This window comes from Exophiala aquamarina, assembly GCF_000709125.1.
Source record: "Exophiala aquamarina CBS 119918 chromosome Unknown aczIA-supercont1.24, whole genome shotgun sequence".
Classification (NCBI taxonomy): Eukaryota; Fungi; Ascomycota; class Eurotiomycetes; order Chaetothyriales; family Herpotrichiellaceae; genus Exophiala; species Exophiala aquamarina.
In genome coordinates this window covers 305682-316929 of record NW_013550564.1, presented here as the reverse complement: position 1 = coordinate 316929, position 11248 = coordinate 305682, and the positions used below count along the sequence as shown (strand labels likewise).

At 48.0% G+C, this 11248-nt stretch overlaps 4 protein-coding genes across 4 annotated transcripts; 1 reads left to right on the top strand and 3 right to left on the bottom strand.

Annotated features, from left to right (window-relative positions):
- Nucleotides 1–3564: 3564 nt before the first annotated feature.
- A1O9_12592 (uncharacterized protein) lies at nucleotides 3565–4387 on the bottom strand (the record flags this gene model as incomplete). The annotated part of the gene is made up of 2 exons (XM_013398579.1): nucleotides 3565–3727; nucleotides 3783–4387. 2 exons carry the CDS (start codon nucleotides 4385–4387, stop codon nucleotides 3565–3567), a joined length of 768 nt encoding a protein of 255 aa, XP_013254033.1.
- A 1147-nt stretch (nucleotides 4388–5534) lies between these two features.
- A1O9_12591 (uncharacterized protein) lies at nucleotides 5535–6536 on the bottom strand (the record flags this gene model as incomplete). Its single annotated transcript, XM_013398578.1, has 1 exon — nucleotides 5535–6536. The coding sequence occupies one exon, from the start codon at nucleotides 6534–6536 to the stop codon at nucleotides 5535–5537; it is 1002 nt and encodes a 333-aa protein (XP_013254032.1).
- A 480-nt stretch (nucleotides 6537–7016) lies between these two features.
- A1O9_12590 (uncharacterized protein) lies at nucleotides 7017–8703 on the top strand (the record flags this gene model as incomplete). Its single annotated transcript, XM_013398577.1, has 5 exons — nucleotides 7017–7142; nucleotides 7204–7451; nucleotides 7497–7606; nucleotides 7660–8097; nucleotides 8144–8703. 5 exons carry the CDS (start codon nucleotides 7017–7019, stop codon nucleotides 8701–8703), a joined length of 1482 nt encoding a protein of 493 aa, XP_013254031.1.
- A 566-nt stretch (nucleotides 8704–9269) lies between these two features.
- On the bottom strand, nucleotides 9270–10578 carry A1O9_12589 (uncharacterized protein; the record flags this gene model as incomplete). The annotated part of the gene is made up of 4 exons (XM_013398576.1): nucleotides 9270–9421; nucleotides 9480–10265; nucleotides 10319–10425; nucleotides 10457–10578. 4 exons carry the CDS (start codon nucleotides 10576–10578, stop codon nucleotides 9270–9272), a joined length of 1167 nt encoding a protein of 388 aa, XP_013254030.1.
- Between the last annotated feature and the right edge of the window lie 670 nt (nucleotides 10579–11248).

The window sequence follows — 11248 nt, the reverse complement described above, 5'->3', positions numbered from 1 at the left end:
TATATTTACTAGTACTAATACTAAGTCTACTATTTAGTACTATTAAGAATAGTCTATATAATTATAAAATAGAAAAGTTCTATAAATAGTAAAGTTAGTGTATAAGCCTATAGTACTTAGGTACGAGCCTAGCGAGCCCACAGCACTTAGGCTAAGCCTAGCGAGCCCATAGGAATTAAGGTTTACCCTATAAGCTTATAATAAGCATCTATTATAGCCTAGCGCTGCGAGCCCACGGTAGCCTAGGGCTTACTAGGCTACCCGGTCTAAAATATAGATATCTTTCGTACTAAGAAAATAGATTAGCCTATAACTCGCTATCGAACCTTCTTCTAAAGGAATTAAGTAAGTTACTCTAATATCTAGTAGTAGCTTACCTATATCTTCTTCTAAGAATATATTACTAAAATCTCGATACTCTTTCGGTAAAGAGACCGCTATACTTTCGCTATTATCCTACGATTCCTCCTTAATAGAATTACTATAGGACTTTAAGTTCTTTAAGTAGATAGCGTAAATCTAATAGGTTTTAGCTAGCTTTATTACCTTCTAAAAGGAAATAAGAACTATATACGCTTCTCGTACTATATAATAATACTACGTATTTTCGCGCTAGCGAACTTCTAGGTCTACTACGTAAAGCTAGGTATACCTAAAGATTATATTAAAGTTATTAAGATTAGTAGCTAGAAACCTATAGGTACTAGAAACGTATATTCCTAATATATTAGTCGTATATAGGACTATATAGTAATTTTTATAAACTTAAATTAAATAGTCGTCGATAGCGTAAGTATACTTCTTCGATATCTTCGTAGCGAGGCCTTCCTCTATAATTACTCTTTATAATATAAAGTTTAGCTCCGCTCCGAAGTCGATTAATACGCGAAGCGTACGCCTCTTACTACTAAACTCTATATTTATAGTTACTACTAGTATTTACGACGATATTATACTACTCTTTAATAGTCTTAATACGCTAGTAGCGCGTAGCGTACTAGATACTAATTTTTTTATCTAGAGGAATTTATTCTTCTTCTAACTCTTATTCCTAGCTATATCGCTAGCTACCTTACTAGTACTCTATAAATACTCTACTCTTATATATTTAAGTTAGTTATAGTTTTAATATAGTCTATCGCCGAAAGTAAGTCTATACTTCTTATTCTTTCCCTTCGACTTATCGTTATATAAATAGAATTCTAAGCGTTTCCTTTAAGGAGTTTTCGCGCTTAACTTACTAGAAGAATACTTCGAGACTTCTCGTAGTTTAGGCCTTCTACTAAAAGTTCTTTAGAGCTCCTTCTAGCGCTATATCGCGCGTAGAACCTATTCTTTAAATTTAATATCGAGTAATTATCTTATTACTTCTAGTCGAATCTTAGGCTTTAATATAAGTAATAGCTTCTAAGTATATATCTCGCGTTTAAATATCGATAGAATATTCGTTCGAATATATATAAGCTCTTCTTATAGCTCTCGAACTATCTAGCTTTCGCCCTAGCGTTTTCGCTATAGGCGACTTAGTATAGATATTAGGCGATTCGCTAGGTCTTATACTAGATTTCGTAGAAAGTAGATAAAGTCTTCTTATATTAGGACGGCCTCTTTTTAGCGCGTCTATACTAAAGTAGTAGTATTAGTTAGGAACGTAGTCGCTAAGTTAATATAATTCGCGTCCGATAGTATCGTCGAACTCGATAGTATAGAAAAACGAATCTACTAATAGATATCGAACTTCTATAGACTAGCTAGCGAAGTACCTACGTATATCTTAAATTTTCCTATCTTAATATACTTTACTAGACTATCTTCTTATAGGCTTACTAGTCGCTTACGAAGAAGTAGCGTTATACTTAGGATATCTACCGAATCGTTAACTTACTTACTTCGGAGCTCCGCTTCTATTCGTTATATTTTATTTAGCTATTTCTTTTCTAGTAGCCTACGTTATAGTTATACGTAGCGATCTTATACTATCGATATAGGTACGATACTTAACGCTCTAGAGCTTCCTTAAGAAGTATCTTCCTTAGCTCTACTAAGCGATAATAGTAGGTTACTCGAGCCCGCTCGAGATCCGCGCGTCTTTCGCGCTTCCTCTACTACGCGCTAGGTAGAGCCCGATAGCTCTCCTACTTAGGGCGATAGATTTTCTATTTACTCTATCTAAGCTAATAACCTTCTTTAAGTACGCGTTTTAGCTACGCCGCTTATACCCCTAAGTCTTTTCCTTAGTATAGTAGTTAAGGGAAGTTCTTATAGAATTATTAGAATATAAGTAACTTAACGAGAATACTAAGATAATCGATTAATTACTATATAGTCCTTAGAATATCGACTATAAGAACTTAAGGAGTTTAAAAACCTCGTATACGATTCGTATAGCCCCTAAGGTCTTATATACTAGGCCCCTTAGTATTTTAGGACTAGTCTTAGTATAGGATAGGTACTTCTAGGGTCTACCGTAGTCCTATCCCGTAATAATATAACTATATAGCTAAAGCTACGTAACTCCTTCCTATCGATTATCTTCTAGGAAACTATACTAACCTACTATAGGAGAGGGTAGGGAGTATTTCCTTTATTCGTATAGTAGATAGATTTTCTCTTTTCTTTTCTCTCCTTAGCTTTAGAATTCTCGTTATATGGTAGTTAGACGAATTACTCTAAATTCCTAGCTAAACCCTTATAGAGATCTCGTATTTAAGTAAAGCTAGGAGGATATTCTTATACCTTAAGGTTAAGTATCTACTATATAAGTATTTACTCTTATTCGTTTAATAGTAGTTACTATAGTTTACGAGTAATTACTCGTAAAATACTACCTTATAGTCGACGACTAAGACTAACTCGACTAACGTTATTAGCCGCCGCAGCAGCGCGAATACTTGAGTATCGACGAGTTTGATAATCGGATATCGCTTGGAGCATTCTCGTCTCTTGATTTGAGGCCATTTTATCGTATAAATAGGTGAGTTGGTGGAGTAGTTGGATATGAAAGAGAAGGAGTGGTTGAATTCTACGTGTTTTAACGCGTGGCCCATTACTAGGGTGGCCCATTACGTGGGTGTCCGACTTAAAGCGCCGAATAAGGGTCAATAGCTCCTTGCCGCTTTTGGCACCGCTCTCTACACGGGTCGAAATCACCACTCAAGGCTCAATCTACGCCACCGGGCAGCTTCGAGCTTTTAAGTGTCGCGAGCGTGACTTCAAGCTACCACACGCCACACCAGGGCTTGGAGGATGAGCGCAGTGCCGCCTCAACCCCTATGGCCGGCCGGGCTAATTGCTCCTTACTATTCACCAACAGTCTAGAAATCACCCATGCATTTCGTCACCCAATGCTAGACAAGCAAGCAACAAAAACCACGGGATGAATATCGACGGTGCTCAAGGCAGGTGAAAAAGATGCCTTTGGCCAGGAGATATGCACGAACTTCCTTTACAGAAATCCAATTCTAACCCAACGCCCTCCAAACTTGCATGGAGAACTAGCCACCATGAACCGTGAAAATGCGTGAGAACCTCCAGCTGCCGTTCCACGGTCTTTGTGCATGCTGCTCATATGGCAATGCCACAATCGACCACAATATTCTGGCCGGTAATGGACGTATTGAACACTACAACTCTGACCACATCGGCGACGTCTTGTGGCGTGGCCGTCGATTTCAGAGCAGCTTTCTCTGTCGTCGCCTTGACCTTGGCCTCTGGGAACTGGCTCCCCCTGAAGACATCACGTAAGCAGAGGTCTTGCACATCTCAATAGACTGCACACTCACCATTCGGTCAACATCAAACCGGGGCTAATACTGTTGCACCGCACGCTTTTCCCACAGATGATGGCTAGTCCCTTGGTCAGGTGGATTTCCGCTGCCTTCGTCACAGCGTACGGCAGGGAGCTTCCGCTGGGTCTGACACCCGCAAGGCTGGCGATGGTCACAAAAGCGCCGCCGCCGTCGGCTTTCTCGAGGTACGGCTTTGCAGCGTAGAGGAGCCACAAGTGGCTTTTGACGTTGATGTCGAAACATCGGTCCCAGTCCGATTCGTTCACCTGCTGTTCGAGGTCGAAAAAGTTCGTCACTCGGGTCCACCCAACGTTGCTGACGACGACGTCGAGTCGGCCCATCGTCTCGACGGTCTCGAGCACGAGACGCTTGATTTCCGCGCGTTGCTGGACATCGGCTTTGATGGCATGGAAGCGCACCTCGGAGACGCCGAGCTGGTACGTCGGTGGGATGGACGACGCTTTTGCGATGACTTGTTGAGCCTTTTCCAGGCGCGAGTTGTAGTTGACGACCACGCGATAGTGGCTTGCCAGCGCCTCCACTATTGCAGCACCAAGGCCAGCGCTAGAGGCCGTTACAAGCGCAACTGGTGTTGCCATCGTACTAGCTGCTATGGCCGGAGTCGGAAGTCTTGTCTTTCTTGATCTCTCAGGGCAAGGAACGCCAAACAAGGGGATGTGCTAGAAGCTGACGAAGTGAAATTCGCGCCAGAGTACGAGAGATTCTTACGTTGCGGAGGACGACGCCTGGGTCAGTGATACAAATACTTCGATTCGTGGTGGCATACCCAACATCGCCAGCCAGCCGTCGAGTTCCGCCCGCACTTCTGTCCGGACGGTTCACGAAGGCGGGCTCTAAAAGGGAGGATTTGCTTCGTGGAGACTGTGGAGTCGCCTCACCACTGACTGCTCACAAGGTTAGATGAAAGTGGCCAGACTACGACGAAAGACTCAAGGGTCTCTTTCGGTTGGGGTTATCGCCTCCTGTATCGCTGCGTGAAACTGCAACTACGCCGTACTGGAAAAGATTACTTCAAGGTCTGCGCTTCCGTTGTGGCATGTTTACAAGCAGAGCCAAAGATGCCGAAATTTTCACTTTCGGCGAAGAGTAAGACGTCTGTAACCTCATGTTCACATCCAGCAATCCTAACCAGCCCCGATAGTTCTAAACACTTCCATTTCCGGGTTCGGAATCTTCTCCAGCACGCGCTACATGCTCATGGCCAGTGTGAGAGCATTACATTTTCCACTCATCTGCTGGCCCTGATATATATCAATTGCAGGTATCTTATTCCCTGGGCAAGCTGAGTCTCGCCAATCTCCCTGTTGTCCGATTATCGCCGTTCGTTGACAGGAGGCGGATGGGTCTGACTTCGCGTCAGTGAGCAGTCTGAAGCCCATCCGTCTAGGATCCTACACAATCTCTAAGGAGTCTGCACAACCACCCTCATGCGTCTGAGGTCGGCCAGGCCATGTGAGACCATGGGGATCTGTTTCGTCACAGGACCTGGAGTTCCTTCCCAGCCCCCGCGGTCTCTGGCTTTTCGCACATCACACTTCTGTGATGAACGACTGCTCTTTAGACCAGCTGTTACGAGATCTGCCGAACATCGAGATGGGTGATACACTCTTTAGCTGAGGATGTGCAACCCGAGTTCTTCCGGGGATTGCACATGGGAATACAGAAGAAATTCACATCGGAAGATTTCCGAGTAGTGAGACAGTTGTGCCACTTCCGAGCACAATTTCATAGCTTCGTCATCCCCAGCCTGCAATCATCGCAGCAGATTGTGCGTGTCAGCATTTGGACCAACATGTCCGTCAAGATCTGGGGATGAGTCATTGGAATCAAATGGCCAGCATCTCCGATGATGCTGATGGTCCCGTTCGCCCCAACGAGACCCTTGATCTGCGCACGTTGTGAAGATGATAGAACCTTGCTGCTACCCCCGAAGATGAACTCGAGCTTGCTAGGAGAATCCCGCAAGAGGTCCAGAATGGCTGGAAATGGTTTGGCACGATACGTTGCTGCTTCCTGATATTTCGTTGTCTTCAAAGTCCGGACCGTGCCACCGTCGACGACCTTGTCGTACGTCCCAGTCTCGGCGTAAAGATCGCGCTGTCGGGGATCCCAGTTCGCAAGCCCTGCACTTTTGGAAAAAGCTGCACTGACATGCTCGAGAGAAGGCCATTCGTCGCGTTTCTTTAGCGTGGCTTGCGCGAGGACCAAAACCCCAGAGTCCATCTGGAAAAGGATTGGCTCGATCAAGATGGTTTCTTTGAAGCAGAAAGGTGCCATCGATGCGGCGTGACACATGGTGCCTCCGCCGAATGAATGGCCGATCCCTATCACATTCCGGTCGGCCTTGAAGTGTTGCAATACTGCTAGGATGTCGCGTGAGTGGTCTGGCCAATGGGTCGCCGGCCCGAGGAAACGTTCGTTGGCAACGGCGCTATCGCCGTGATTTGCGGCATCGATTGCCAGCACCCGCTCGATGTGGCCCTGCAGCGCGTCGCTGGTCAAGATGCCGTGGATGATTGCGTGCCAGAGATCCTTGTTGAACGAAGTCCCATGGGTAAATACCAAAGTCCAGGCGTTGGCGTGCGATGCCTGGCAGCGGTACTCGTTCACGGCGAGCTTGAGGTCTTCGTCGACACTGCGCACAGTGTCGGCTCTCCGTGGAGTGAAAGCCTTGATGTAGTGTAGCGTTCTGCGATAATCGCGAGCTGGAAGTCCGTTGGCCTTCATGACGCCGACTTCTGCGTGTGACTTTGATACCAGCACCACTTGCCAGATATTCGCAGAGTCCCACGAGCAGAGTGTTGCTGGAATGTCGCTGAAGCGGAGCCCGGTCGACGCAAAGAGGGGCCTGGTTTTGGTTAGCCGAAATACCCCAGCATTTGTTGCTCCGCGTGTTCAGGAGAAAGTCGACTTCCGGAATGAGGAGACAACCGCCCAAATTATTGCCGTTCCGTCCACTATTTGGGTCAATTCCGGGGTCTGTGCGGAAACCCCGCGACAGGGCACCGTTCCGAGTATCGAGCGGAGCTCATACTCGTGTTGGAGGTATACAGGTAGATCCCACCCTCCTGCCGATTACAGGTAAACATATTCCTTGTCTGTGCATCGACAAATAGTGTGGGGAACTCGATCTTCCTAATCGTGGTAAACTGTTCTTGACCAAGGGGACTCGCTGCTCTGTCTACACTGACTTTGTCCTCTCTCAACATGGCCTCCAACTCCGGTAAGAGCGGTGTCTGTGAGATCGAGTCAATCGACTTCGATGGCCAAACTCCGACTGGTCTTCCGTCTCATCCTGATACGCACCTCTCTGAGAAGGAACAGCGTGAACAGGTTCGTTCTTAGTCTAGGTTGTCTTCCACAGAGTGCCTCGGGCTGACAGACATGTAATCAGGAGCGGCGCCTGATCCGGATAATTGATTTCCAACTGATTCCCTGGCTCTGTCTGCTATACTTGCTGTCCTTCCTCGACCGCACCAACATTGGCAACGCCAAAATTGCCGGGTTGCAGGCAGATCTCAAGATGACGAACAAGCAGTGGAATGCTGCACTCGCAATCTTCTTTGTTTCTTACTCGGTTTTCGAACCCGCAAGCAACGTGCTCCTGAAGAGGCTTCGGCCCAGCAGATACATTCCAGCCATGTAAGATCTTCATGAGATTTCAGGAATTGGTAGCTGACTCGATAGAATGATTCTCTGCGGTGTGGCCTGCACATGTCAGGGGCTGGTCAACAACTTCTCTGGTTTATGCGCCGCCCGCTGGTTTCTCGGCCTTTTCGAAGCCGGCCTCTTTCCAGGTACAGAAAAGCAGCATTGGAGATGACAGTGAGCAGTGACTGACCAGCATCAGGATGCCAATTTTATCTCTCTTGCTGGTACAAACGCTCAGAGTTCGGCATACGTTCCGCCGTATTCTTCAGTGCCGCGGCCATTGCAGGTTCCTTTGGCGGGCTTCTTGCCGCGGCCATTAGCAAGATACACGGTGTTGGTGGTCGTCCTGGCTGGGCGTGGATATTCATTCTTGAAGGTCTGTTGACCATCGTCATTGGTTTTGCCTCCTTCCGGATGGTGCACGACTTCCCACAAGAAGCCACATTTCTGTCGGAAGACGACAAAACCAGGCTCCTCTACCGGCTGAGGAAGGATCTACAAGCCAGTGCAGAGCATGAAAGTTTCAAGTGGACGTATGTCTGGGCCAGTCTCCGAGACCCGTTCACCTACCTGGCCACTCTCATCTACGTTGGTGGCGGAGGTGGACTGTACGCCTTCAGCTTGTTCCTGCCAACGAGTGAGTTGTTCTCCATTTGGGCTTTCTTTCACTGACACAGACATAGTCCTGGCTGAACTAGGCTACAGCACAACCACCGCGCAGTTGATGTCAGTGCCACCTTATGCTGCAGCAGCGCTCCTGACGATTGCCATTGGTTGGATCGGCGACAAGACCAGAAGGAGAGGCTATTGCGGTGTCGCAGTGGCATCGCTTGCAATCATAGGATTCAGCCTGCTGCTCAGCGACGTAAAAACCCCGGTAAAGTACGCAGCAACATTCCTTGCCGCGATGGGTATATACCCGATAATTCCGAACTCGGTCAGCTGGCTGGCAAACAATACAGAAGGTATGTACAAGAGGGGGTTCACTCTGGGATTTGCAATGTGCTTTGCAAACATTCAAGGCGTTGCGGTGAGCAACGTTTACCGTGGCATGGACGCCCCCCGCTTCATTCTGGGTCATTCCATGGTCATGGGCTACGTCTGCTTGGGCACCTTTGCTGGTTCCGCCCTGTACTACATTCTGCTACGTCGAGAGAACAATTTGCGAAAGGCTGGAGCTCGCAATCATCTGATAGAAGGGAAACAAGACAGCGAAATCAGGTTGATGGGAGACAAAAAGTAAGTCCTACCCCATTCATCGTGTGCGATCGAGTTTGCTTGCTAAAATCCACGGTAGCCCGAACTTCCGTTACACGATCTGAAGGCCAGACGACGTGAGTTGAACAAGGTTAATTGGCACCGAACTGAAAATTGGTGAAAAGGACATCTTGCTTAGGTGTTCCCGCTACGTAATCATAGGTGTCCCATGAACCTCTGCAAGCACAAATGAAGTGTCATGCTCTAGACTTTGCCCTTGGCTACTACTTTATATCTAAGTGATTTGATCCGCCCAATCAACTGTAGTCCTTTGTGATTCCCACCCGTGTTCGGTGGTATGGCAAGCCTGCCGATACCATTACCAGGGTGAACGTCATGGATACTATCAGTTGACATTGACGTCAAGCGTTGATGTACAAAAGTGGATGACGCATTTCTGATTGAACTTTGTCGATTAAGTGAGTGCCTATTCACAATTTCCCGCTCTCGATCCAACCGCAACGACACGGAGCTTTCTGCGCTTCTCTCTTGCTGCGGACCAAGCCGCGCTGGACTGCTCAATCGGGATCTCGGCTATCGAAGCCCGAAACCTCAGAGTTTTGGTCGGTTGGGCTGAACATCAGGGCTTACCAGAATCTTGATATGTTCGTCCTTGCTCTGGAGAAGGCGTTCAAGGCCTTGGCTCGTCGCCTCTGCCAGTGAGATTCTTCCTGTGATCATACTCTCCGGGCGCTCGATTCTCCCTGTAGACGGTCAGCACCTGCCGTCGAGGCAGTATTAGATCCGAGACGGTGAACTTACCGGATGCAATAGCGTCAATGACTTCTTGAAACTCTGCCCTTGTGTAGAGACTTGACGTGAGGTATTGAATGGATTTTCGATTGAATGAGCTAATGTCCAAAACAACGGGCTTGTCGAAGAGTGCCAGGTTAACGATGGTGCCACGACCGCGAACCGAGGCGAAGGCAACGTTGATGGAGGCCTGAACACCAGCAGCGTCAAACACAACGTGTGGGCCTCTGCCGTCGCTAGAATTTTGGCGTGAGAGAGCGACCACGTCTTGATCCGGTTGCGAGATCACTTGGTGTGCTCCGGCCTTCAACGCATGACGGCTACGTCCCTGTGATACTTCCGACACGATGATGTTGCCAACCCCAATGGCTTTGAGGCACATAACTGTGGCAATGCCGATAGGACCTGCGATCATTAGCCAAGCTTGCTCTGTTGGACGACGGTTCCTCGTCCTACCTGCGCCTACAACCAGTGCGGAATCTGACGGAGCAAGACGAGCGAGTTTGATACCATGCCATGCCACGGCCAGAGGCTCGACCAAAGCAGCCACATCCAGTGGCACACTGTCGGGTACCTTGAAGAGCTGCTTTCTGTCCACGCAGATGTATTCGGCGAACCCTCCGCCATAGCCACTGTAACCTAAAAAGCCCCATTTGTCGCAGAGCCCAAACAGTTCTTCCTGACAATAATGACAATCTCCATCTCCAATCACGGGAAAGATGACGACCTTTTGGCCGATTTCAAGATCGCACACCTCAGGACTCAACTCAATAACTCTCCCTGAAAATTCGTGGCCTGTCAAAATGCATGAGTGACATGATCAAAGCCGACGGTCAATATGCAATTACCAAGTATAGTAGGGACACTCTCGCCTGTCAGGGGATGAGGCTCGGAGGGAGTTGTTCTTGGTCCAAACAGGTACTCGTGGAAATGTGCTACGTGTGTCAGGCCATCCCTGAAGTTCTGTTTGTTGGCTGGTGCTGGACTTATCTGAACCACAAATCCCTCCCCAAACATTCTTGACCTTAACCCAACCAGGACGCAATTCTGGCTGTGGGATCTCATCAAGCCTGACATCTCGACGTCCATGAAACCGCAGCGCCCGCATACATGGTTTCGCGGGACTCTTCTCCTCGAAAACCATGTTCAGTGGTGTGGACGGTAAGTGACACTGTAAGTATGCAAACTTTGCGCAGTGATGGTCTTCTGAACTTCTTTGGTGTTCAAGTGAGTAATCTTGTCTGTGCAGATAGAATGCGCAGGGGGAGTCAGAAGTTGTATCCCCAGGTTCGGTGGTCGAAAGGGCAAGATGGCTCGGACTGTTTCCGACCTGTTGTCTTCTACGACGTGGCGAGCTTTGTCGGCAAGGCCGGGGCCCCCGGCACTCACTTTGTCTGCCACACTGCGTCCAGTGCGGAACGGGGAAGTCTAATTGTGAAGTTCACCAGTCACAGCTTGATCTTCGACTTCGGGAGATGTGGGGACGCCCCGGACGGCTTTGCGTCTACTGGATCGGTCACAGAACTTAATCATGCAATGGATAGAAGCAGGCTCAACGGGCCGTTGTACCCACTGCCCAGCTTAGAGTGGGAGGAATCCGTCGGTCAGCGAGAAAGCGGCAAGACAGCCGTGCAAAGAGCACACCCTGCAACAACGCCATTGGAGGGACAAGACTTCTCTATGACCTTTGTCATCGCCTCATTGTCTACTAGATCTGGTGGGTGAAAGCTCTTGGAAATGAACAGCCTCCCTGAAATTTGGTGTCTGTACACCGAATA